The following is a 27,717-nucleotide window of genomic DNA, read 5'->3' on the forward strand; positions in this document are numbered from 1 at the left end:
CCCCCTCCCTATCCCTGTCCCCCTCCTCCAGCCCCCTCCCTATCCCTGTCCCCCTCCTCCAGCCCCCTCCCTATCCCTGTCCCACCCTCCAGCCCCCTCCCTATCCCTGTCCCCTCCCTCCAGCCCCCTCCCTATCCCTGTCCCACCCTCCAGCCCCCTCCCTATCCCTGTCCCACCCTCCAGCCTCCTCCCTATCCCTGTCCCACCCTCCAGCCTCCTCCCTATCCCTGTCCCCACCCCCCAGCCCCCTCCAGCCCCCTCCCTATCCCTGTCCCACCCTCCAGCCCCCTCCAGCCCCCCCCCTTACCACATTGAGTAGCTGTAAGATGCTGATGGAGAAGGTGACAGTGAGGGGGCTGGAGTCATTCCCCACCGGCCTCTCCTGCGGGTTGTAATCCCGGAGTAATTCCTGATATAACCGCCGCTGCGAGCTCCCCTGGCAGGACTCTGGAATTGGGGGGGTGGGGGAGCGAACACAGAATACGTAAGAGGCCATTCTGCCCATCAAGTCCAGCCCGACCCTCCAAAGAGCATCCTACCCAGACTCAGCCCATCAAACACTCCCAGGGACAGGGACAGCACGGGGTTAGATACAGAGTAAAGCTCCCTCTACTCTGTCCCTCACATCCCAGGGACAGGGACAGTACGGGGTTAGATACAGAGTAAAGCTTCCTCTACACTGTCCACTCCCATCCCAGGGACAGCACGGGATTAGACACAGAGTAAAGCTCCCTCTACACTGTCCCCCCATCCCAGGGACAGGGACAGCACGGGGTTAGATACAGAGTAAAGCTCCCTCTACACTGTCCACCCCCATCCCAGGGACAGCACGGGGTTAGATACAGAGTAAAGCTCCCTCTACACTGTCCCCCCCATCCCAGAGACAGGGACAGCACGGGGTTAGATACAGAGTAAAGCTCCCTCTACACTGTCCCCCCCATCCCAGAGACAGGGACAGCACGGGGTTAGATACAGAGTAAAGCTCCCTCTACACTGTCCCCCACATCCCAGGGACAGGGACAGCACGGGGTTAGATACAGAGTAAAGCTCCCTCTACACTAAATCTCATTTTTATAGGATGGATCATCCCAAGAGGTATTGTAGGGAGGGTGGTGGGAGTTGGGACACTGAGAAAGACCGAGGGGGTCTAAGTGGGGAAGTGGGAGGGAACGAGTGAGCGAGAAACAGTGAGAAAGGGACGGTGTGAGTGAGAGAAGAGCAAGAGAGACAGAAAGAGAAAGAGAGGTATAGTGAATGGGTGAGAGAGAAGGAAAGAGAGGGACAGAGAGAGAGAGAGACACAGAGAGAGAGAGAGAGAGAGAGAGAGACACAGACAGAGAGAGAGAGACAGACAGAGATACACATAAAGAGAGACACAGAGAGACACACACACGCAGAGGGAGACACACACACACACACAGAGACAGACACACATACACAGAGAGAGAGAGAGACACACACACACAGACACACATACACAGAGAGAGAGAGAGACACACACACACAGACACACATACACAGAGGGAGACAGACACACACACAGAGAGAGAGAGAGAGAGACACACACACACAGACACACATACACAGAGGGAGACAGACACACACACACACAGAGAGAGAGAGGGAGACACACACAGACACACATACACAGAGGGAGACAGACACACATACACAGAGAGAGACACACACACACACACACACATACACAGAGGGAGACACACACAGATACACAGAGAGAAAGAGACACATACAGAGAGAGAGAGAGAGACAGACAAACAGAGGGAGACACATGCGCACAGAGAGAGGGAGACAGACACAGATACACAGAGACACACACACACAGAGGGAGACACACACAGACATACATACACAGAGAAAGAGAGAGACACACACGTAGAGATAGAGAGAAAGAGTGAGTGAGTGAAAGGGAGAGTGAAATGGACAGAAAATAGAGATAGAGTGAAAAAGAGAATGATATAAAGAGAGAAAGAAATAGAGGGAGAGAGAGAGACAGAATAAGAAAGAGAGAGGGGAGGGGAGAGAGAGAATGAGAGTGGGGGTGGGGAGAGAGAGAGACAGCAATACAGTGGAGAGAGAGGAGCAGACTGGAAACATCCCAGATAATCCCGGGAAGCCCCTGGTGAACGTGATCCATCAGGAGTAGCCAGCACCCCTGGGAGATACTGCTGCAGGGTGGGAGTGGGAATCCGTCTCTCTCTCTCTCTCTCTGTGCTGTCTGTGCAGGGACTGAAGTGGAGGAGGCTCTGACTTTACCTTCAATGCGGCTCAGAAACACCAGCAAATACAGGAGCATGGTATTCAGCGGCTGTGTCCTGCGTTTCCTCTGTCTCTCTCTTTCACTGTCTCTCTCTCTGTCTCTCTCTGTCTGTCTGTCTCTCTCTCCCTCTCTGTCTCCCTCCCTCTCTCTGTCTGTCTCTCTCTCTCTCTTTGTCTGTCTCTATCTCTCTCTCTCTCTCTCTCTCTGTCTCTTTCTCTCTCTCTCCCTCTCTGTCTCCCTCCCTCTCTCTCTCTGTCTGTCTCTCTCTGTCTCTCCCTCCCTCCCTCCCTCTCTGTCTGTCTCTCCCTCCCTGTCTCTGTGTCTCTCCCTCCCTGTCTCTCTCTCTCTGTCTGTCTGTCTCTATCTCTGTCTCCCTCTCTCTGTCTCTTTCTCTCTCTGTCTCTCTCTCTCCCTCCCTCTCTGACTCTCTCTCTCTCTGTCTGTCTCTCTCCCTCTCTCTGTGTCTCCCTCCCTCTGTCTCCCTCCCTCTCTCTCTGTCTATCTGTCTCTCTGTCTGTCTCTGTCTGTCTCTCTCTTTGTCTGTCTCTCTCTGTCTCTCCCTCCCTCCCTCTCTCTCTCTCTGTCTCTCCCTTCCTCCCTCTCTCTGTCTTTCCCTCTCTCTGTCTCTCTCCCTCCCTCTCTCTCTCTCCCTCTCCCTCTCTCTCTCCACCCCACATACACTGGCTGTCTGAGGGATCCCTCCTGACTCCCACTGCCTCTGACTGGCCCCAATCCCCACATTAACCTGAACCCTCCCAGTCCCCGGACTGACCCAAGGTTGGAATCAGCTCCGGGGCCGTTGTCCGGAGCCTGGAGAGAGTCAGGGCCTGCAGGTGCTGGAACTCGGAGTCGAGATCAGAAGGGGGTGCTGCTGGAAAAGCGCAGCAGCTCGGGCAGCATCCGAGGGGCAGGAGAATCGACGTTTCGGGCATGAGCCCCTTCCTCAGGACCAGGCCGGTGGGTCTGTCCTCCCCGAAAGGAAGGAAAGCAGGCGTTGACACATTAACGGCTCCCTTGCTGAAATAATCAATCCTGTCCCCACCCCCCCCATTCCACTTGAACTCCCGAAATGCGAGGGTGAAAAGGCAGTGAGGAGGGGAGAATGGCAGCCGGCAAAGCATGATCTGTAACGGTTCAATTCCGGTTCTGTTTTTGGGAGGGGTGGTGATTTCTGGGGTAGTGTGGAGGGTATGAACTACTGGGACTGCTGGAAGTGTGTGCGTCTCTCTCTCTCTCACTCTGCACTGAAAGTGCCTCAAGCCAGCCAGTCATCTTCCCCGCCCCCCCCCACCGCCCCCACCCCGTTCCAGTTGTCGCAAGTGTTGGCCTTGAAGGAGGAACGCTTGAAGAGACTTTGCAGTTTGTGTACCAGGCGCTCTGTGCCACCCTGTGAACGAAGCTGGAGACGGGAGAGCGGAATGTTGCGGGGAGCCAGGAGGAACTCCTCAGCCAGCTCTGTGAACTGGGTGCTATTGAACTGCGTTCCACCTCCTTCCCACGGAACCAACGGTCCATTTTTGTTTCGTGTGATGGAGTCACACAGGATGAAAACCGACCCCACAGTCCAACCCATCCACGCTGACTAGATATCCTAGATTAGTCCTGTCTCATTGGCCAACACTTGGCCCATACCCCTCCAAACCCTTCCTATCCATGTCCCCATCCACCTTTTTAAATGCTGTCATTGTCCCAGCCTCCACCACTTCCTCTGGCAGCTCATTCCACACACGTACCACCCTCTGTGTGAAAAATTTGCCCCTTTCCCCCTCTCACCCTAAACCTATGCCCCTCTAGTTCTGGACTCTCCCCACCCCAGGGAAAAAACCTTGTCTATTTACCCTATCCATGCCCCCTCGTGATTTTATAAACCTCTATAAGGTCACCCCTCAGCCTCCGACGCTCCAGGGAAAACAGCCCCAGCCTGTTCAGCCTCTCCCTGGGATGATGTGACACCAATTGTTAAACTTCACTTGAGAATGTTGAATCCATGTCAGATTCTGTCAATCCATTTTATTTTGAGATTAGAATCAGTCCTACCATTGGGGCACAGACAGCCTCACACAGAGCAGCTCACACCTTCAATACATTATCTGGGACAAGGTGACGCCAATTGTTAAACTTCACTTGAGAATGTAACATTTTAAAAAAAAAGGTTTTGCGACTCACATGTGTAAGAGCTGAAACCAACACGGTCATTCTCAAAGATGAGAGACTGAACAAACATTCTGGCAATATATAAGTTCAGTTACATCACACTGTAATCTTTTGCTATAAGTTCTGTGTCTTACAATCTTATTCTCCACCTGAAGAAGGAGCAGTGCTCCGAAAGCTCGTGCTTCCAATTAAACCTGGTGTTGGGTGATTTTTAACTTTGTCCACCCCAGTCCAACACTGGCATCTCCAAATCACGGTTAAGGGATTAGTCGCGGCTTTCAAAACGGGTACAGTCAAAGGCCCATGGGCTTGTATTTTTGCCGGAATTCTGAAGAATACCAGTCAGTCCCAATACCTTCCGACAGAGCCAGTACAATTTGCTAAATTCTTCCGACTGTGATCTCTGTTCTCCAAACTTGGAATACGTTGATGGAGGGGGCAAACAGCAAGGAATCAATACCCCGCCACAAGAAAACAAACTTTGGTTCCTCTTGCTGGTCCTTTTTTTGAGAAAGTAAAGTGAATATTCTCTCGGTTAGGCACATTGGCAATAGCCTCCCTGTAAGCTTTCGAGTATTTGCCATCTGTTTGATGAGAAACTGGATCAGGTGTACCCCTTCAATTGTGATCTGCTTTCAATAAGACTAAGACAGTCCAAATATTCCTCAGGTCTGCCTTCCTGCATTTTCCATGACTTAGCTTGGCTGAAGCTGTATTAATAATAAATCTCTCTCTCTGAGGGGCAGCTCAGTGGTTAGCCCCGCTGCCCTACGGCGACAGGGACCCAGGTTCGATTCCAGCCTCGGGGCGACTGTCTGTGTGGGGTTTGCACATTCTCCCCCCAGTGTCTGCGTGGGATTCCTCCGGGTGCTCTGGTTTCCACCCACAGTCCAAAGATGTACAGGTTAGGGTGGATTGGCTATGCTAAATTGTCCCATAGTGCCCAGGGATGTGCAGGTTAGGCTGGATTGGCCATGCTAAATTGTCCCATAGTGCCCAGGGATGTGCAGGTTAGGCTGGATTGGCCATGCTAAATTGTCCCATAGTGCCCAGGGATGTGCAGGTTAGGGTGGATCGGTCATGCTAAATTGTCCCATATGCCCAGGGATGTGCAGGTTAGGGTGGATTGGCCATGCTAAATTGTCCCATAGTGCCCAGGGATGTGCAGGTTAGGGTGGATTGGTCATGCTAAATTGTCCCATAGTGCCCAGGGATGTGCAGGTTAGGGTAGATTGGCCATGCTAAATTGTCCCATAGTGCCCAGGGATGTGCAGGTTAGGGTGGATTGGCCATGCTAAATTGTCCCATAGTGCCCAGGGATGTGCAGGTTAGGGTGGATTGGCCATGGGAAATCGTATGCAGAGATGCTTCCTCAGTGCAGGACAAAGGGCTGGGAAATCTCTTGGGGAGCTGGGGGTTACTTTTAAGTCAGAGGGATGTTTTGGTCAGGTGAAGGTTGAGTCCTTCAGACTGGTCCATGCTGATGAAAATGACCGTCTGCCCCAACCCTGTGTCCCTGCCCTTAGCTCATATCCTTCCCTATCCATGTATTTGTCCAACTGCCTTTTCAATGTCATTAACGTACCCACCTCAACCACTTCCACTGGCAGCTCATTCCACCCTCTGGGTAAAAAAAAACGTTGCCCCTCAGGTTCCCTTTTATTCTTTACCCTCTCACCTGAAACTGATGCCCTCTAGTCCTCGATTCCCCAACTCTAGGAAGAAGAGAGTGAGTTCACCCTATCCATATCTCTCATGAGCTTACCCACCCCTGTAAGGTCTCTCCCTCAGTCTCCTACGCTAGTTTATCCAACATCTTCCCTACAACTCAGACCATTGGGTTCTGGGAACATCCTTGTAAATTCCTTCTGCACTCTTTCCAGTTGAATAACACCCTTCCGATAGCAAGGTGACCGAAACTATTGCATCCGCTGCACCCGATGTGGCCTCCTCTATATTGGGGAGACGGGCCGCTTACTTGCGGAACGCTTCAGGGAACACCTCTGGGATGCCCGGACCAACCAACCCAACCACCCCGTGGCTCAACACTTTAACTCTCCCTCCCACTCCACCGAGGACATGCAGGTCCTTGGACTCCTCCACCGGCAGAACACAACAACACGACGGCTGGAGGAGGAGCGCCTCATCTTCCGCCTGGGAACCCTCCAACCACAAGGGATGAACTCAGATTTCTCCAGTTTCCTCATTTCCCCTCCCCCCACCTTGTCTCAGTCGGTTCCCTCGAACTCAGCACCGCCCTCCTAACCTGCAATCTTCTTCCTAACCTCTCCGCCCCCCACCCCACTCCGGCCTATCACCCTCACCTTGACCTCCTTCCACCCGTCACATCTCCATCGCCCCTCCCCCAAGTCCCTCCTCCCTACCTTTTATCTTAGCCTGCCTGGCACCCTCTCCTCATTCCTGATGAAGGGCTCTGGCCCGAAACGTCGATTCTCCTGCTCCTTGGATGCTGCCTGACCTGCTGCGCTTTTCCAGCAACACATTTTCAGACCGAAACTGAACACAATACTCCCAAATGTAACTTCCCAATTTCTGTACCCAATGCCCTGACTGATGAAGGTCAGGGGGTGTGAAGGGATATGGGCCAAAGCTAGGAATATATAGACTATCTTCCTCACTTTGAAAGACAGAAAGGGTTCAAGATTCCTCAGAAACACGCGATAATCTGATTGGTTTCCTTTGAGCAGATATGGCTGAGGGATTGGGGCCATCTGATTGAGGAGGGTGTAGTTCTAAGGGACGTGGACAGAGTAGAAGGGGTGGGGGTGCGCAGACGCTCAGTGGTTACCACCGCTGCTTCATGGCGCCAGGGACCTGGGTTCGATCCCAGCCCCGATGCAACTGTCGGTGTGGAGTTTGCACATTCTCCCCATGTCTGCGTGGATTTCCTCCTGCGGTCCAAACATTGGGCAGGTTAGGGTGAAATGGCAGTACTAAATTACCCCCTCCAGCTGCCTACACACCTTCCCTATCTCTGTCACTCCCTCCCTATCTCTGTCACTGGGGTGGGGTAGGGGCTAGAGGATCCGAGATAGGGAGGGGGTGACAGAGATAGGGAAGGGGTGTAGGGGGTGAAGAGATATGGAGGGGGTATGCGCCTGGAGGAGTTGACAGAGTTAGGGAGGGGGTGTAGAGGGCTGGAGGGGACGACAGAGATAGGGAGGGGGTGTGGGGCTGAAAGAGTTGACAGAGATAGGCAGGGGGTGAGATATGGAGGGGGTGGAGGGGCTGGAGGGGTAACAGAGATAGGGAGAGGGGTAGGGACTGGAGGTATTGACAGAGATAGGGAGGGGGTGTAGTGGGGGGACAGAGATAGGGGGGGTGTAGGGGGTGACAGAGATAGGGAGGGGGTATGGGGCTGGAGGGGGTGACAGAGATAGGGAGGGGGTGTGGGGCTGAAAGAGTTGACAGAGATCGGCAGGGGGTGAGATAGGGAGGGGGTGTAGGGGCTGGAGGGAGTAACAGAGATAGGGAGGGGGGTAGGGACTGGAGGTATTGACAGAGATAGGGAGGGGGTATGGGGCTGAAGGATTTGACAGAGATAGGGAGGGGGTGTAGGAGATGGAGGGGGTAACGGAGATAGGGAGGAGTTGACAGAGATAGGGAGGGGGTGTAGGGGGTGACAGAGATAGGGAGGGGGTATGGGGCTGGAGGGGGTGACAGAGATAGGGAGGGGGTGTAGGGGCTGGAGGGGGCAACAGAGATGGGGAAAGGGGTAGGGACTGGAGGTGTTGACAGAGATAGGGAGGGGGTGTAGGAGATGGGGGGGTAGGGACTGGAGGAATTGACAGAGATAGGGAGAGGTTGTAGGGGGATGTAGGGGCTGACAGAGATAGGGAGGGGGTGTAGGGGGCTGGGTCGTGAGGAGCCAATGGAGAGACCCGGGGAGATTGGGACATTTAGTAACGGAGCTGGGAACGGGTGGAGTGCCTCTCGGGGGAAAGTCGGCGTTAGCTGAACAGAATGGGAAGTGAGTTTGGTTTACAGCTGGAACTACTGGTTGGGACTATCGCTGTCTCCGTAGATACAGCGGGGGTGGGTGGGGGAACGGTGCCTCTGTGCAGTCTGTGTGTGTGTGTGTGTCCGTCTCTCAGAGCCCCACTCGGACCTGGTGGGGACACCGGGCACAGGCTGGTACCGTGCATGTGTGTTGCTCATAGCCGCGCCACCAGGGCTCATCCATCCTCCAACTCGTGACGAGGCGCTGGTGGTACTGAGGCCTGAGTTGACCTCCCTGAGGAGCCGGATTGTCCGAACGATGGCTAATCGGGAATGTGGGGGACACCAGGTGGGGGGACCATTCAGCCCACTGGCATTCCAAGCCACGTGACAGTAGGAAGCTGCTGAAAATACGTGGCTGGAAAAGCGCAGCAGGTCGGGCAGCATCCAAGGAGCAGGAGAATCGACGTTTCGGGCACAAGCCCTTCATCAGGAATGAGGAGAGTGTGTCCAGCAGGCTAAGATAAAAGGTAGGGAGGAGGGGCGATAGATGGAAGGAGGTCAAGGTGAGGGTGATAGGCCGGAGAGGTCAGGAAGAGGATTGCAGGTTAGGAGGGCGGTGCTGAGTTAGAGGGAATTGACTGAGACAAGGAGGGGGGAGGTGACATGAGGAAACTGGAGAAATCTGAGTTCATCCCTTGTGGTTGGAGGGTTCCCAGGCGGAATATGAGGCGCTCTTCCTCCAACCGTCGTGTTGCTATGGTCAGTAGGAAAATGTATGCATACCCTTCCCCCCCAACAACCAGCGAGGATTCAGCGTCTGGAATGCACGATCTGGGAATGTGACGGTGGTGGGGTTGGGGGTGGACGTTGGCCTCAGATTTTGAGGTGGGGGGGGGGGGTGGTTGGCATCTAGTTTTTGCTGTGTTCCATGATGAAGCTGCTCATTGGGTGCCAGCTTAGACCACCAACTGTAATCTGTCATCGCCTGCAGAGACTGGCAATTGTTTCCCTCAGGGCTGGGGGGGCCAGAGAGAGAGAGAGGGAGAGGGGAGGGGAGAGCTCTCTGCTGCATCCCAGCCATCCATTCTCCAGCTTGGATTTCCCCCCCCAGCCTTCCAGCAACACCTCGATTAGCCGCGGAGACTCCTCATCACCGTAGTTCCCTCGCCATTATCAGTCCGCACTTCAGGAAGGTGACGCGACCCTCTCCCGTCGCTCCTCTGACGCTCCGAGGCAGGGAAAGCTGGGAGAAAGGCTTCCAAACTTTCTGACGGGTCTCGCTCCCCCTCAGGCCTCCTGCGCTAGCCTCCTTAATGGAGAGGTTCTCTCGACACTGAAGAACACCGGCCACTGGGCTCTCCCTCTGCCCAACACCGTCTGCGTGTCGGGGGAAGGGAATGAGTTAAAAACAGTCGCAGAGACCAGGTGGCCACACAGTGTCCATCACCACCCTGGAGTTGCTCAGGGAGAGGTGGGCGCCGCAGGGAGTGGAATGCATTATCTCCCCCTCCAACTTTATTTTAATTCAATCCCTGCCCTCCCCATCACTGATCACACAGCATTGCCCTTTGATGTGAAGGGCACTGCTTGGCACTGGCCACGCGGGTGTTTATTTAATTCCCACCACCAGGAAGAAAGGAAAGATTTGTATTAAATAATAAAAAAAATCACATGACACGGGGTTATAGCCTAGCTCCTTTGTCAGGTAGCTCCGAAAGTTAGGACTTCCGAATAAAGCTGGCGGATGGGAACTTGGGCGATTTTTCACTTCAGTATTCCCCTCAATGCGCACCTTTAAACTATCAGCTTTCAAAGCTGCTACTGCTGCCAGGGGCTGACGGAGGGGGCCAGGGGCAGAGAGAGAGAGAGAGAGACAGAGAGAGAGAGACAGAGAGAGAGAGACAGAGAGAGAGAGACACACACACACAGAAAGAGAGACAGAGACACAGACACAGACAGACACAAAGGGTAACAGACACAGAGTGAGACACACACACACAGAGATATAGATACGTTAGTTAATGGATAAATAGAGAGAGATATGTATAGAGATATATAGAGGTACATGTATATAATGTAGAGATTATATATATATATATATATATATATATATATCCCTATTTCTATATATGAGTGAGAGAGACACACAAACACACAGAGACATAGATATGTATGTAGATAGATAAAGAGAGATGTATAGAGATAGATATATATAGAGATAGATATACATATATATATCTCTAGCTCTATACATCTCTCTATCTACATACATATCTATATCGTTCTGTCTCTCTGTGTGCGCGCCTCTCTCTCTCTCTATGTATATACCTCTATTTCTCTCAGTGAGTGAGAGAGAGAGAGAGAGAGAGAGAGAGGCGGTGGTAACAGAAGAGTTTGAGGTGTTGAAGGTGACGCGGGGGATATGTGAAATCCTCTCTCTCTCGAGACTCCAGCGCTGACTGCATGTGCACACTCCCACACACACACACACCCCGCCCCACCCCACAACGTTTACAAAATGTTTATTCTATATTGTACAGACCCAAACATTGATGTGCAGTGCTTGTTAAGTAGTGACAAAGGAAACGCTCTGAGTTCACGTATTTGATAAAGACAGCAGCTGGAAAGGTAGTGTTTGGCTCACCCTCACACCCGAGAGGCAGAGGGGAGGGAAAGGGGAACCTTTGACCACCGCCCGCAGGAGGGGAGGGGAGGGGGTGGGATAAGGGGGCCGGCGGCTCCCTGCCAGGATAATTACAGGTTTTTTTGCAGGATTCCCAGTGCCCCAGACTGAGGGACGCCCTGCCGGGGATCCCGTGGCACACATCAGGTCCCTCAGTCACCGCTCTGGGGTTTCCAAATGGACACATTTATCAACTGGGTGGGTGTGTGGGGGTGTGTGGGTGTGTGGGTGTGTGTGGGGGTTAAGGACATGAGGAGCACATGTGGATACACCAGTGTGCAAATACATATGCACATACCTGCACAACAGCGCACACATACAAACACTTTGGCATGCACACATACGCACACACACGCATGTACACACTCACATGCACGTGCGCACATATACTCAAGCACGCGCGCACACACATGCATGTGCGTACGTGTACACACAAACGCACACATACACGCGCACAGACGCGCATGCATGTACATGTACACACGCGTGCAAACATGCACGCACATATTTGCACACACGTGTATGTGCATATATGTGCGCACACACCTACGTGCACATACATATTTGCACATGTACTCACATAAACATGAACATGCGTGCACACAGGTAGGCATGTGCACATGCATATATGCACATACATGTGCATACTGGTACACAGATGTACACATGTGCACAAATACATGTACATTCACGAGCACAAACATGTCACATACATTCAGACGTGCACAAACAAGCAGGGACATGCACCTGTGCACGTACACACACTTCCACACGCACACGTATGTAGACCCTTACACCCTCACACCCATGTGTACAATGCCCAGCGTACCAGACACTGGGCAGCACGGTCGGGACACAGTAACAACAGGGGTTTAGGAATCCAGAGGGGGCCCACCTCCCAACGCCCTCGCTGTTGGCAATCAGAGAACGGGAACTCAGCATCACGGAAACCAAGACGCGCACGCGCGCACACAGACACACGGTCAGACTGCAGGCAAGGGATCACCGTGGGACACTCAAGTGGTTATCCCACCCCACTTCCTGTGGCACACACCCTTCCCCGAAGCCCTTCACGGAAGGGGATAGCAGAGACCTTCGGGCGACGGCGTGGGCTCTCCGCAGCAGGAACGCCGTGCCCTTCGATGCCAGGGGGACGGGATCCCCTCTTCCTGGATGCTGTCAGCCTCCCCCCGGTGGGTGAAGTCGCTTCGCCCCCAGTCCTCGCGCAGTGGGCCGGGCTGCGCGACAGGACGCCGAGTCCCCATCAGGACACTGACGCAAGAGCGCCCCCATCGCCAAGGCAACAGCGGCGTGCACCCCTCTACACGTCAGCTTTCACCTCTGACGCCAGGTTAGAGGTCGTTACCGGCCAATCACTGCCACCTGACGCTGGCGGAGGAGTCAAGATGGCAGCGCACAGAGGCATGGGCTCCCTCACTGCGGAGGAAGAGGAGGAGGGGGGAGATGGAGAAGGGGCTGGGGGGAGGGGGTTGGAGAGAGAGGGGAAGGCGCGAATCGAGGCGTTCCAACTCGAGAAGGGTTGGTGGAGGGGGGAGGGGTATGTTCCGATCGCAGGAGACGCCATTTTCTGTCGGTGGTCACCAGAGGAACATGGGCGGGTGGGGGGGGTGATTTCAGAGGGAGGGGAGGAGCGCAGGTTTGGCCCAACGTGTCTGGGAATGGGAGGGAGCAGATTTGACCGGACCTTCCCCAAAGGGGGAAGGGGAGGGAATTGGAGAAATAGTCCAGGGGCTTAAGACTTGGGATTGGAGGAGGGGGTGGGGTTGAGGTGTTGGGGAGTGAGACGGGCAAGAGGGTCAAGATGGCGGAGGTGTGGGGAACTGCCAGGTAGCGATTGATTCCCTCCCCCCTGCCCAGGTGACCGGGGGTGGGAGGGTGGGGGGGAGCGAGCGAGATAGCAAGAGAGAGAGAGAGAGAGAGAGAGAGAGAAAACGAGAGAGAGAGAGAGAGAATGCGAGAGAGAGAGAGAGAGAACGCGAGAGAGAGAGAACGCGAGAGAGAGAGAGAGAGAATGCGAGAGAGAGAGAGAGAGAACGCGAGAGAGAGAGAGAGAACGCGAGAGAGAGAGAACGCGAGAGAGAGAGAGAGAGAACGCGAGTGAGAGAGAGAGAGAGAAAGAGAGAGAGAACGCGAGAGAAAGAGAGAGAGAACGCGAGAGAGAGAACGCGAGAGAGAGAACGCGAGAGAGAGCGAGAGAACGCGAGAGAGAGAACGCGAGAGAGAGCGAGAAAACGCGAGTGAGAGAGAGAGAGAGAAAGAGAGAGAGAACGCGCGAGAGAGAGAGAACGTGCGAGAGAGAGAGAACGCGCGAGAGAGAGAACGCGCGAGAGAGAGAGAACGCGCGAGAGAGAGAACGCGCGAGAGAGAGAACGCGCGAGAGAGAGAGAACGCGCGCGAGACAGAACGCGCGCGAGAGAGAACGCGCGCGAGAGAGAGAGAGAACGCGCGCGAGAGAGAGAGAGAACGCGCGCGAGAGAGAGAGAGAACGCGCGCGAGAGAGAGAGAGAACGCGCGCGAGAGAGAGAGAGAACGCGCGCGCGAGAGAGAGAGAGAACGCGAGAGAGAGAGAGAGAGAGAGAGAGAACGCGCGAGAGAGAGAGAACACACGAGAGAGAGAGTGTGCGCGAGAGAGAGAAAGAGAAGGCGCAAGAGAGAACGAGAGAGAGAGAGAATGCGCGAGAGAGAGAGAAAACGCGCGAGAGACAGAGAAAACGCGCGAGAGAGAGAGAGAGAGAACGCGCGAGAGAGAGAGAGAGAACGCGCGAGAGAGAGAAAGAGAAGGCACGAGAGAGAGAAAGAGAAGGCACGAGAGAGAGAGAACGAGAGAGAGGGAGAGAACGCGCGAGAGAGAGAGAAAACGCGCGAGAGAGAGAGAAAACGCGCGAGAGAGAGAGAAAACGCGCGAGAGAGAGAGAGAACGCGCAAGAGAGAATGAGAGCAAGAGAGAAAGTTAGAGAGAGAGAAAGTGAGAGAAAGCGAGAGAGAGCATGAGAGAGAGCGAGAACGAAAGCGAGGGAGACACAGAGTTTGGGACAAGGGTCAGAGGTCAAAGGTCAAAGCAGACAGGGGCTCCGCTAAGGCACCGCCCCAGAGATTGGGAGGGTTTCAAGGCGTCAGAGTAACACTGCAGCCCTTCCCCACAGCCAAAAATGTAGTTCACACTTTCAGAGTCCTCGCCCCACTTCCTCAGACGCTGTAGCGCGATCCCCACGGGGAATCAGCGGTGTTGGGGTGGGGGCTGGGCCGGTGGTGGTTATGCACTAGATCCTTCCGGAAGGCTAAGAGCTGGCTGATCTCCTCTGTGATCGCAGGATCTGGAATATATTCTGCAGAGAGAACAAAGGGTGGAGGGAACAGACATAGAAAAGATTTGAAAGCAAGTCTTGGGGCTGCACCGAAAATTACAGAGAGTTTCTTCCCTCTCCTACCCCCCACCCATGCCACCATTTGAGACTATTGTATGTGCTTGTACCAGCAGAGGGAGTCCACTTCCAGTCTCCACACACACACACTTGTACCAGCAGAGGGAGTCCACTTCCGGCCTCCACACACACACACACACACACACACACACTTGTACCAGCAGAGGGAGTCCACTTCTGGCCTCCACACACACACTTGTACCAGCAGAGGGAGTCCACTTCTAGCCTCCACACACACACTTGTACCAGCAGAGGAAGTCTACTTCTGGCCTCCACACACACACTTGTACCAGCAGAGGGAGTCCACTTCTGGCCTCCACACACACACACACTTGTACCAGCAGAGGGAGTCCACTAAGAGGAGGTCATAAGGGATCCATTGTGAACAGCCCACATCGTTTCAAGTCTCAGTGCCTTCGTCCCCAATCCCAGAAACCTTCATTGTGGGTCCGCCCAGGCTTTTCCATAACTCCAAGACATTAGTTAGGCCACACTCGGAAATCAGGAGAGGGAGGGTGGGAGGTGGATGGGGGAGGTGGTGGACAGGCCCCGAAGCGGTACCACCTGACGGGGAATTACCGGCAAATGGCCCCTGTCCGGAGAGTTTGCAGGAACTCTGGGTCCGACACCGTTCGCAGGGGGTCAGGAAGGAGTCACACCCCCGAACCCCAACTGTGGGTGGGCTGGGGAGGCTGAGGGAAGGGGGCTGTGGGGAATTACCTTGCCGCACATGCCGGCATCGCTGCAGTTCTTGTTGTCTGTGTCGGAGACGTCATCTTCAACCTATGCAGAGAGATGACACGTTGGTTTAATCTGCGTCTGACTCACAGACACATAGACAAGGAAAGTTCACGTTCCACAAACAATGGCCCGAATCCATCAATCGGGTTCGAGCCAAACCGCGTTGGAGAAACTGACGGCACGGCACACATTTTCATAGAGTAACGACAGTGTGGCCCAATGACTGACCGGCCAAAGATTAACCCACTCAGTCCCATTCCCCAACCCTATTACTCTACATTTACCCCCGACTACTCCACCCTAACCTGCACATCCCTGGGCACTACGGGACAATTTAGCATGGCCAATCCACCCTAACCTGCACATCCCTGGGCACTATGGGACAATTTAGCACGGCCTATCCACCCTAACCTGCACATCCCTGGGCACTACTCCACACAGACTGTCGCCCCTGAGGCTGGAATCGAACCCGGGTCCCTGGCGCCAGCGGCACAAACCGGGCCCAGCCTCCGGCCGACTTGACCCACCTCGCCACGAGGGAGCGGCAGACAGGCACAGGAAGATCCCACTGATCCTCCGTGCTTCTTGGGGAGTGACCGACTCTCACTGGCACACTGACGCGGGAGCGCGCGTCGTGCACAGGCACTGACCGGGGCCAGTGCAAGGTCACACCGACGGACTCCCTCTTCTGTCGGAAACACACTGCTTGGAGCCGCTCCCGATCCCAGGAACGACGCTCGGAGCGGGTGCGGTTGGCAAACGGGGGGGGGGGGGGCGAGGTAGGCCGTGACACCTCTCCCTGCCTGAATGGTCTCAGGACAGTCATAAAGTTACAGTCATGTACAGGGGAACCCCGATTATCGGGCATTCAAATGTGTTAGGGGCAGGGGTGAATGCAGGGCAATGGGTCTGGGCGCTTCGGTATGGACTTGTTGGGCCGAAGGGCCTGTTTCCACACTGTAAGTAATCTAACCTAATTATCCAAACAAATACTCCCTGCCCGTGTCTTTCGCATATTTAATGTTCCTCTGTACAACACAGAAACAGGCCCTTCAGCCTAATCCTGTCCCACCTGCCAGCCCTTGGCCCACATCCCCCCAAACCCTTCCTATCCATGTCCCCATCCAGATCCCTTTTAAATGCTGTCACTGTCCCAGCCTCCACCACTTCCTCTGGCAGCTCATTCCATACACGCACCACCCTCTGTGTGAAAAAGTTGCCCCTTTCCCCTCTCATCCTAAACCTATGCCCCTCTAGTTCTGGACTCCCCCCACCCCAGGGAAAAGACCTTGTCTATTTATCCTATCCACGCCCCCTCAGGATTCTATAAGGTCACCCCTCAGCCTCCGACGCTCCAGGGAAAACAGCCCCAGCCTGTTCAGCCTCTCCCTGTAGGTCACACCCTCCGGCCCTCGCAACAGCCTGGTAACCCTGGCACCAGCCCTGCCAGCCTCATCACCCCATGCCCACCCCACTTGGGTGGGGGGGTAGAGAGAGGGGGCTGGGGACAGCGCACTCTAGAGAACTCTCGACACCCCACCCACCCAAGGCTCCACCCTTCCAGGGTATCCCTTGGCGTATTCACTCACCTCACGGGACCATCGCAGCTCACAGAAGATCCGCTCAAAGCACTCGTGCATGTAATTGTACTGTGGGGGGCGCGGAGAGAGAGAGCGGGTGGAGAGAGGGGGCGGGGGTAAGGGGGGGGAGAGAGAGAGAGAAAAAAAAGATAGAGAAAAAGAGAGAGAGAAAGAGAGAAAAAGAGAGAGAGAAAGAAAGAGAGAGAGAGAGAGAGAGAAAGAGAAAGAGAGAGAGAGAGGAAGAGAGAGAGAGAGAGAAAGAAAAAGAAAAAGAGAGAGAGAGAGAGAGAGAGATATCATCAGCAGCCATTAAACAGGGAGGGGTCACTGAAGTGAGCTCAGGGGTTTGCCATCACCAGCCCGGGGTCACGCCCCAGCCCGGGGTCACGCCCCAGCCCGGGGTCACACCCCAGCCCGGGGTCACGCACCACCCCACCCCACTCCCAAATCAAAACACCCCTCCACTCCCCGTTCCATCACCCGCGGGCGCAGACTCGGATATTAGTAAGAATGGTGGATGCTGGCCGTCAGAAACAGAAATCCCTGGGAAAGCCCAGCTAGCCTTGTGGAGGGAAATCAGAGTTGACATTTCAGGTCCAGGGGCTGTGCCTCACTTCGGAGAGAGGATTCCTCTTCATAGATGCTGCCAGGACCTGCAGAGCTTTTTCAGGTGTGTCTGTCACTGACTCGGGTAGGAGAAAAGTAGCTGCTCTGATAGTGCCCACTCCCTCGGCGCTGACCCTCCGACAGCGCCCGCTCCCCCGGCGCTGACCCTCCGACAGCGGCCGCTCCCCCGGCGCTGACCCTCCGACAGCGGCCGCTCCCCCGGCGCTGACCCTCCGACAGCGGCCGCTCCCCCGGCGCTGACCCTCCGACAGCGGCCGCTCCCCCGGCGCTGACCCTCCGACAGCGGCCGCTCCCCCGGCGCTGACCCTCCGACAGCGCCCGCTCCCTCGGCGCTGACCCTCCGACAGCGCCCGCTCCCTCGGCGCTGACCCTCCGACAGCGCCCGCTCCCTCGGCGCTGACCCTCCGACAGCGCCCGCTCCCTCGGCGCTGACCCTCCGACAGCGCCCGCTCCCTCGGCGCTGACCCTCCGACAGCGCCCGCTCCCTCGGCGCTGACCCTCCGACAGCGCCCGCTCCCTCGGCGCTGACCCTCCGACAGCGCCCGCTCCCTCGGCGCTGACCCTCCGACAGCGCCCGCTCCCTCGGCGCTGACCCTCCGACAGCGCCCGCTCCCTCGGCGCTGACCCTCCGACAGCGCCCGCTCCCTCGGCGCTGACCCTCCGACAGCACCCACTCCCTCAGCACTGACCCTCCGACAGCGTCCGCTCCCTCAGCACTGACCCCTCCGACAGCACCCGCTCCCGACAGTGCCCACTCCCTCAGCACTGACCCTCCGACAGCACCCGCTCCCTCAGCACTGACCCCTCCGACAGCACCCGCTCCCGACAGTGCCCACTCCCTCAGCACTGACCCTCCGACAGCGCCCGCCCCCTCAGCACGGACCTGGGACAGCGCCCGCTCCCTCAGCACGGACCTGGGACAGCGCCCGCTCCCTCAGCACGGACCTGGGACAGCGCCCGCTCCCTCAGCACGGACCTGGGACAGCGCCCGCTCCCTCAGCACGGACCCTCCCACAGCACACGCTCCCTCAGCACTGACCCTCCCACAGCACCCGCCCCCTCAGCACTGACCCTCCGACAGAGCCCACTCCCTCAGCGCTGACCCTCCCACAGCACCCGCCCCCTCAGCACTGACCCTCCGACAGAGCCCACTCCCTCAGCGCTGACCCTCCCACAGCACCCACTCCCTCAGCGCTGACCCTCCCACAGCACCCGCTCCCTCAGCGCTGACCCTCCCACAGCACCCGCCCCCTTGTTCTCCAGTGACTGTGATGTGGCCTTTAATGCAGAGCTGGGTGACACAGCGACGGGGGGTGGGGTGGGGGGGGAAAGAGAGAATGTGACCGATGGGGATTGGCTCCTGTCCCCAGCACGGGGGAGGGGTGCGGAGGCACACTCACGTAAGGCGTGAACACCTTCACCCATCTCGGCTTCTTCTGCCCGCGGGCGTACTCGAAACAGAACGCCATGCCCTCCTCGTCCGTGTCCCAGCGCTGCATTTCCTCCCACTCGAAGGAGATGACTTGGTTCTACAACAGCAAGGACGGTGAGGCAGGGAGAGCAGATAACCCACGAGCGCATGCAGTGCGGAGCGCACAGCACCTGGAGACACGCAAAAAGATCTCGAAGCCTGTCCAAGAGGACCGAGAGAATCGACTCGCACGAGATCGAAAGGAAACGTGTTGGCAGCTATAATTCGTAAAGAATAATCATCACTCAGACACAACGGCAAGAGGTGTTAATTATACACCCAGAGCACAAATAAAGGGAGACTGCTGTTACACAGGGACAGTGAGCAGCAGATTTATATAAGGACAGTGTTTGATTATATACCAAGAGCACAAATAAAGGGAGACTGCTGTTACACAGGGACAGTGAGCAGCAGATTTACATAAGGGCAGTGTTTGATTATATACCCAGAGCACAAATAAAGGGAGACTGCTGTTACACAGGGACAGTGAGCAGCAGATTTACATAAGGGCAGTGTTTGATTATATACCCAGAGCACAAATAAAGGGAGACTGCTGTTACACAGGGACAGTGAGCAGCAGATTTATATAAGGACAGTGTTTGATTATATACCCAGAGCACAAATAAAGGGGGACTGCTGTTACACAGGGACAGTGAGCAGCAGATTTATATAAGGACAGTGTTTGATTATATACCCAGAGCACAAATAAAGGGGGACTGCTGTTACACAGGGACAGTGAGCAGCAGATTTATATAAGGACAGTGTTTGATTATATACCCAGAGCACAAATAAAGGGAGACTGTTGGGACACAGGGACAGTGAGCAGCAGATTTATAGAAGGGCATTAGTTGATTTATTTTTCCTTTATTCATTTGTTGGATGTGGGATCTCTGAGTAGGCCCAGCATTTATTGCCCGTTCCTAATTGCCCAGAGGGCAGGTAACAGTCAACCACATGTCAGCATGGAGCCCTGTGTCGTCCAGAACAGGTTAGGAGGGCTGTTTCCTCCCCTGACGGCCGTCAGTAAAGCAGATGGGTCTTTCTGACAATCGACAATGGTCATCACTCGCTCTCAATTCCACATTTTTATTGAATTGAAATTCCACCATCTGTCGTAGCGAGAGTCAAACCCAGGTCCCCAGAACATGGTCCGGCTCTCTGGAATAACAGGTCTCTAGCCCATCGCCTCCCCTCTCCCCTGAATATGAAGATGCAGAGACTGTGGAGACACAGGTCCAACGAGCAGCAGGGTTCTGTACATCTCTATGCCTGTGACCCTCTGACATCGCTTGATTAAGTCCTTGGAGTCTAAATAAAGAGAGACTGCAGAGAGACAGGGTCAGTGAGCAGCACAGAGTCATAGAGATGTACAGACCCTTCGGCCCAACCCGTCCATGCCGACCAGATATCCCAACCCAATCTAGTCCCATCGCCAGGACCCGGCCCATATCCCTCCAAACCCTTCCTATTCATATACCCATCCAAATGCCTCTTAAATGCTGTCATTGTACCAGCCTCCACCACTTCCTCTGGCAGCTCATTCCATACACGTACCACCCTCTGTGTGAAAAAGTTGCCCCTCAGGTCCCTTTTATATCTTTCCCCTCTCACCCTAAACCTATGCCCCTCTAGTTCTGGACTCCCCCCACCCCAGGGAAAAGACCTTGCCTACTTACCCTATCCAAGCCCCCTCATGATTTTATAAACCTCTATAAGGTCACCCCTCAGCCTCTGACACTCCAGGGAAAACAGCCCCAGCCTGTTCAGCCTCTCCCTGTAGCTCAAACCCTCCAACATCCTTGTCAATCTTTTCTGAACCCTTTCACAACATCTTTCCGATAGGAAGGAGACCAGAATTGCACACAATATTCCAACAGTGGACCTGACCAATGTCCTGTACAGCCGCAACATGACCTCCCAACTCCTGTACTCAATACTCTGACCAATAAAGGAAACGTCGCCTTCACTATCCTATCCACCTGCGACTCCACTTTCAAGGAGCTATGAACCTGCGCTCCAAGGTCTCTTTGTTTAGCAACACTCCCCAGGACCTTACCATTAAGTGTAGATCTATATCAGGACATCGCTTAATTAAGGACCTGGAATATGAATAGAGAGACAGCAGCAGACCTATACAAGGGCACTTTGTCAGTAAGTACCTGGGGAACTATTAAAGGGACTCTCTCAGGACACGGCCCTGCCAGTAGCAGTGGTGGACTCTCCCTCTTTATGGGCATTTAAACGGGCATTGGATAGGCATATGGAGGATAGTGGGCTAGTGTAGGTTAGGTGGGCTTGGATTGGCGCAACATCGAGGGCCGAAGGGCCTGTACTGTGCTGTATTTTTCTATGTGAGGAACTACATACACATCAAGTTAAATATCGAAAGCATTGACAGAGAGAGAGGCAGGAGGGACACAGAAGGGGAGTGAGCTGCAGAGAGGAAGCAGAAAAAAGCGACCCGTGTCTGGTTTGACGCTCCACGCAGAGTGCCTCAACACCGAGAAGTGTGGCAATGCAGGCCCTCTCCCTGAGTCCGGCCCGGTGCTGCACTCACCTCCAGCTCTCCCTGCTCAGTGCAGGCGTGCAGCTCAAAGTGCTTGATGCTGATGGAGCTGATCACGTGCCCTTTACGCCGACAGTCGCACGTGCAGTGGGGGAAGGTGATCTCGTTGTAGCGGGCGCACGTCCGCACCATGTTCAGGTACTGCGGAGAGAAAGGGGGAGGGGGGATGGGGAGGAAGAGACGGTTACCACGGTGGATCCCAGGCGGAGTGCAGCAGCGCGCCGCGTCGGCGAGCGCACCCCGTTCGCCGTCTCACTCACCGCCACCATCTTGCGCTGCTCCGCCAGCGCCTGCAGCTGGTACGCCATCGCGCCCGTCTTGATCAGGCCCCGTTTCACGTCATCGACGGCCTTGAGGGATACAACACCTTAGGTCAATTTGTCACAGTCTCCGAAGAGTTCCGATGGGTGGGGGGCACCAGCCTAAGTCGAGCCCCTGCTGTCGTCAGGAAGAGGGCCCCTGTGCGCTCCGCTGCGCCCTCTCCCACAAATCGTCCCCCTCTCCCACCCCTCCCGATCCCCGAATTGCGACCACTCTCTCCCCCAACAAACCTATTCGCCTCCTCCTCCTCTCTCGCCCTCCCCTCCACGCTCGGTCCCCCATTCCTTTCCATCTGGGTCCCAGGGGAGTGCTGCTGTGCACGGTTCTGGTCACCCGGTGATTTAAACGGGAAGGGGAGTCCAGAAGATTTCCTAGGATCTTGCCTGGGCCTGTGTTAGAGGGGGAAGGTAGGCCCGGGACAGGCCTGCGTTAGAGGGAGAAGGTAGGCCCGGGACAGGCCTGCGTTAGAGGGGGAAGGTAGGCCCGGGACAGGCCTGCGTTAGAGGGGGAAGGTAGGCCCGGGACAGGCCTGCGTTAGAGGGGGAAGGTAGGCCCGGGACAGGCCTGCGTTAGAGGAGGAAGGTAGGCCCGGGACAGGCCTGCGTTAGAGGGGGAAGGTAGGCCCGGGACAGGCCTGCGTTAGAGGGGGAAGGTAGGCCCGGGACAGGCCTGCGTTAGAGGGGGAAGGTAGGCCCGGGACAGGCCTGCGTTAGAGGGGGAAGGTAGGCCCGGGACAGGCCTGCGTTAGAGGGGGAAGGTAGGCCCGGGACAGGCCTGCGTTAGAGGGGGAAGGTAGGCCCGGGACAGGCCTGCGTTAGAGGGGGAAGGTAGGCCCGGGACAGGCCTGCGTTAGAGGGGGAAGGTAGGCCCGGGACAGGCCTGCGTTAGAGGGGGAAGGTAGGCCCGGGACAGGCCTGCGTTAGAGGGGGAAGGTAGGCCCGGGACAGGCCTGCGTTAGAGGGGGAAGGTAGGCCCGGGACAGGCCTGCGTTAGAGGGAGAAGGTAGGCCCGGGACAGGCCTGCGTTAGAGGGGGAAGGTAGGCCCGGGACAGGCCTGCGTTAGAGGGGGAAGGTAGGCCCGGGACAGGCCTGCGTTAGAGGGGGAAGGTAGGCCCGGGACAGGCCTGCGTTAGAGGGGGAAGGTAGGCCCGGGACAGGCCTGCGTTAGAGGGGGAAGGTAGGCCCGGGACAGGCCTGCGTTAGAGGGGGAAGGTAGGCCCGGGACAGGCCTGCGTTAGAGGGGGAAGGTAGGCCCGGGACAGGCCTGCGTTAGAGGGAGAAGGTAGGCCCGGGACAGGCCTGCGTTAGAGGGGGAAGGTAGGCCCGGGACAGGCCTGCGTTAGAGGGGGAAGGTAGGCCCGGGACAGGCCTGCGTTAGAGGGGGAAGGTAGGCCCGGGACAGGCCTGCGTTAGAGGGGGAAGGTAGGCCCGGGACAGGCCTGCGTTAGAGGGGGAAGGTAGGCCCGGGACAGGCCTGCGTTAGAGGGGGAAGGCAGGCCCGGGACAGGCCTGCGTTAGAGGGGGAAGGTAGGCCCGGGACAGGCCTGCGTTAGAGGGGGAAGGTAGGCCCGGGACAGGCCTGCGTTAGAGGGGGAAGGTAGGCCCGGGACAGGCCTGCGTTAGAGGGGGAAGGTAGGCCCGGGACAGGCCTGCGTTAGAGGGAGAAGGTAGGCCCGGGATAGGCCTGCGTTAGAGGTGGAAGGTAGGCCCGGGATAGGCCTGCATTAGAGGGAGAAGGTTGGCCCGGGATAGGACCGCATTCCCTGGAACATAGGGGTGCTCTCAGTGCAAACCCACATGGAGCAGGGGCCCTGCTGTGGGACAGGATGGAGTGTCCCTACCTCTGAGGCAGGAGTTGACAATCTTCCCCCACCGTGCCTCTGCCCAGGTCTTTGCCCCCCCCTCCCCCTCCAGTGCCAGTACATCCTTTCTCAAGTGAGGAGAGCAGACGTGCTCCAGGCGGGGTCTCACCAGCTCCCTGTACAACCTCCCGGCTTTTAAACCCAAGCCCTTCAGCAACGGAGGACTGAATTGCTCTTGCCTCACTGTGAGGTTCACGTACTCAGGTCCCTTTCCACAACAGCAACTTTATTCACCACTCCAAGGAACCTTGCGACAGTGGGTCTTGCAGACGGCACACACTGTCGCGACTGAGCGTCGCTGGCCCCCTTGTCCTTCTCCAGGGCGGAGCTTTTGGCTTCGGCAGCCATCGCCATACGGCTGGCAGAGCTCCGAGTGCTCGAGTTGACTTATAAGTCCCCCAATAAATTGTGAAACTTGAAAGGGTTTCTGAAAAGACTTACAGGAGGGTTTGAGCTACAGAGAGGGGCTGAACAGGCTGGGGCTGTTTTCCCTGGAGCGTCGGAGGCTGAGGGGGTGACCTTATAGAGGTTTATAAAATCATGAGGGGGGCATGGATAGGGTAAATAGGCAAGGTCTTTTCCCTGGGGTGGGGGAGTCCAGAACTAGAGGGCATAGGTTTAAGGTGAGAGGGGAAAGGGGCAACTTTTTCACACAGAGGGTGGTGTGTGTATGGAATGAGCTGCCAGAGGATGTGGTGGAGGCTGGGACAGTGACAGCATTTAAGAGGCATCTGGATGGGTATATGAATAGGAAGGGGTTAGCGGGATATGGGCCGGGTGCTGGCAGGTGGGACTAGATTGGGTTGGGATATCTGGGTTGGCATGGACGGGTTGGACCAAAGGGTCTATTTCTGTGCTGTACATCTCTAAAATTATGTCCGTTTTGGATTACCAGTGGGAGATGGTAAGGGGTGGGCTGTTCTATTCTCTCGGTTCTGCTGTCCCTCCCTTTCAGAACCGAGAGACTTGAGTGGGGGGGGGGGGGGGCAGATGGTGTCCAGGTACGTAATTCTTTGAAAGTTTGCGCCACAGGCAGACAGGGTGGGGAGGGCAGCGTTTAGCACCCTTGGCCTTCAGACCTTTGAGTGCTGGAGTTGGGACGTTCCGTTCTAGAGATGTCCAGCACAGAAACAGACCCTTCGGTCCAACCCGTCCGTGCCGACCAGATATCCTAACCTCATCGACCAGCACTTGGTCCATCTCCCTCTAACCCCTTCCAATTCATACACCCATCCACCTTTTCAATGCTGTCACTGTCCCAGCCTCCACCACTTCCTCTGGCAGCTCATTCCATACACGGACCACCCTCTGTGTGAAAACGTTGCCCCTTTCCCCTCTCACCCTAAACCTATTCCCCTCTAGTTCTGGACTCCTCCCCACCCCAAGGGGAAAAGACCTGGATTATTTACCTTATCCATGCCCCCTCATGATTTGATAAACCCCCTTAAGAAAACGGTGAGGTCTGTTCACCAGTTCTGTTACAGGGAGGGAGGATGTTATTAAACTGGACAGGGGTTGAGGAGAGATTTACCAGGATGTAGCCAGGATTGGGGTGGGTTTAAGTTATAAGGAGAGGCTGGGAGCTTTTGTCACTGGAGCGTAGGGGGTTGACAGATGACTTTCGCGAGGTTCATAAAACCACGAGGGGGGAGGGACAAGGGGAATAGCGGAGATCTTTTCCTGGGGGTGGAGGGGACTCCAAAACGCAGAGGAGAAAGATTTACCCCAGGGGCAACTTTTTCACGCAGAGAGTGTGTGTGGAGGACACAGATACAGTTACAACATCAAAGAGACAGTCCGACAGGTACGTGTCTGAGGGATATAGGTCAAACGGGTTTGGGAAATTTGGCGGGCATGGATGAGTTGGGCTGAAGGGTCTGTTTCCGTGCTGTGTGACTCATGAAGGGGGTGCCCTGTGGGATCTCCTGCATAACTGGGTAACCATCCCCTGGAGTGTTGGAGGCTGAGGATGGGGGGGTGACCTGATGGAGGTTTATAAAAATCATGAGGGGCATGCGGATAGGGTGAATAATCACTTTCTTTCCCCAGGGGAGGGGAATCTAGAACTAGAGGGGCAGAGGTTTAAGGCTGGGGGCAGGGGTCGGAGGTAGAGCAAGTCAGGCAGCAGCTGAAGAGCAGGAGAATCAACGTTTTGGGCATAAGCCCTTCATCAGGAATGAGGCTTGTGGTGGTGGGGAGGGGGGAAGCTGAGAAAACAATGGGGGGGGGTGGAGTTGGGGGGGGGGGGGGGAAGGGAGCTGGGAATGCGACAGGTAGATGAAGGTGGGGGCTCTTCGTAAGACAGAGCCCCCCCCCTCCCAGCATCCTGGTAAATCTCTCCTGCGCTCTCTCGGAGACCTTCCACACCTCTCCTACAGCGAGGCGATCAGAACTGAGCACAGTATTCCCAGGGTGGTCAAACCGACATAGCTGCAGCGTGTACCCTATGCCATGACTGAGGGGAAGGTAACCCACATGCCTCAACTTTCCTATTCCCGTGCCGACTTCAGGAATCTTGAACATTCCAGCGCGGTACAGGCCCTTCGGCCCTCGATATTGTGCTGACCTGTGGGACCAATCTGAAGCCCATCTCACTGACACTATTCCATTCTCGTCCAAACGTTTATCCAATGCCCATTTAAATGCCCTTACCACGAGGGCACTGTTGTAGGCAGTGCGTTCCACACCCCGACTACTTTCCAAGTAAAGAAACTACCTCTGACTTCTGTCCTATATCTACCCCCTCCACCTCAATTTAAAGCTATGTCCCCTCGTGCTAGCCGTCACCAATCTAGGGAAAAGGTTCTCACCGTCCACTCTCTAAGGCCCTCTGATTATCTTAGGCGTCTCACTAAGCCGTCTTTTTCTCTCCAATGAAAACAGCCTCAAGTCCCTCAGCCTTTCCTCATAAGGCCTGCCCTCCAATCCAGGCAACACATCCCCGGTAAATCTCCTCTGTGCCCTCTCCAAAGCACCCACGTCCTTCCCTGTAACTCGGAAGGGGGGTCCTTGTTATTCCAGACGTTCCAGGGACGGGTGTAGGGTCAGGGGAGATGGTGCAAAATCCTCCCGCGAGTCCTTCCCGAAACTTCCACACCCCTTCTCGTGACCGGAACTGCTCTGGCCGCGCCACAGCTTTAAGTCGCGGCTCTGAATCTCAATCCCCCCCTCCTCACCGCCCCCGCATTGTGCTCATGAAAGCCAACACACCCGACAACCCCCTGGGATGGCAAATCCGAGGGACAGGGAGCCCAGGATTCGGGGTCTGTGGGAGTCACCGACACGCTCTCCCGCCACCAGCACCGCCCAACACCCCTTCGTCCCAAGAGTCGCCACCTGGTGGAAGAAGTAGATGATGGCGAGGATGTTGTCATTGAGCAGGGCCTCCTCCTCGGTGGTGAACAGCCATTTTCGGACGGTCAGGCAGGTGCCGGGAATAGCCGAGGCGTAGTTCTGCACGTAGAGCTTGTGGGGGGACTCGTTGGGGGCGAGCTTCCTCTCTGCAAAGGGGCAGGGGAGAGGAGGGAACAGAGCAGCTGGGTCAGCCCCTCAGGTCTTAGCTGAGGCCAGGCGCGCGGAGGAGGAGGAGGAGGGCAGGGCCCACTCGCTGAGGCGAGGGGGTGTGGGAGGAGGACGCGGTGAGAGGGCCCCTCTGATTGTGGCATTCCAGGGCGGAACGGAGGGGTCCAGGCCACTCGCAACGCCACAGCCCTTCCCCCGTCCCCCAGAGTCCCTCGCAAATCGTTCCCCTTCAGGCGTCCCTCTAACTCCACCCACATTCAGAGGTTACCAATAATCTGGGAGAGTTTGATTTTAGGTGGGGGGGGGGGAAAAACAGTGTAGAGGAAGCTTTACCCTGTATCTAACCCTCTGCTGTCCCTGTCCCTGGGACGGGGGATAGTGTAGAGGCAGCCTCACTCTGTATCTAACCCCGTGATATCCCTGTCCCTGGGATGTGGGGGACAGTGTAGAGGGAGCTTTACTCTGTATCTAACCCCGTGATATCCCTGTCCCTGGGATGTGGGGGA

The 27,717-nt window shown here is 55.9% G+C and overlaps 1 protein-coding gene across 4 annotated transcripts in view; it reads right to left on the bottom strand.

Annotated features, from left to right (window-relative positions):
* Window positions 1-13,989: 13,989 nt before the first annotated feature.
* Window positions 13,990-27,717, bottom strand: part of LOC132805471 (sorting nexin-27-like) — a 28,575-nt gene continuing 14,847 nt past the window's right edge. For 2 of the 4 annotated variants that reach the window (XM_060820562.1, XM_060820559.1), the window contains exons 7-13: window positions 27,026-27,189; window positions 21,767-21,856; window positions 21,498-21,647; window positions 18,870-18,998; window positions 16,852-16,911; window positions 15,242-15,304; window positions 13,990-14,425 (exon numbers count right to left, since the gene is read on the bottom strand). In XM_060820562.1, the coding sequence (XP_060676545.1) occupies window positions 14,378-14,425; window positions 15,242-15,304; window positions 16,852-16,911; window positions 18,870-18,998; window positions 21,498-21,647; window positions 21,767-21,856; window positions 27,026-27,189 (704 nt within the window). In that variant the 3' untranslated portion in view covers window positions 13,990-14,377. Of the gene's footprint in view, window positions 14,426-15,241; window positions 15,305-16,851; window positions 16,912-18,869; window positions 18,999-20,006; window positions 20,264-21,497; window positions 21,648-21,766; window positions 21,857-27,025; window positions 27,190-27,717 lie in introns of those variants that run through there. The other 2 variants (XM_060820560.1, XM_060820563.1) reach the window with 2 other exon arrangements.

The sequence above is a fragment of the Hemiscyllium ocellatum genome, chromosome 50 (genome assembly GCF_020745735.1).
Source record: "Hemiscyllium ocellatum isolate sHemOce1 chromosome 50, sHemOce1.pat.X.cur, whole genome shotgun sequence".
Taxonomy (NCBI): Eukaryota; Metazoa; Chordata; class Chondrichthyes; order Orectolobiformes; family Hemiscylliidae; genus Hemiscyllium; species Hemiscyllium ocellatum.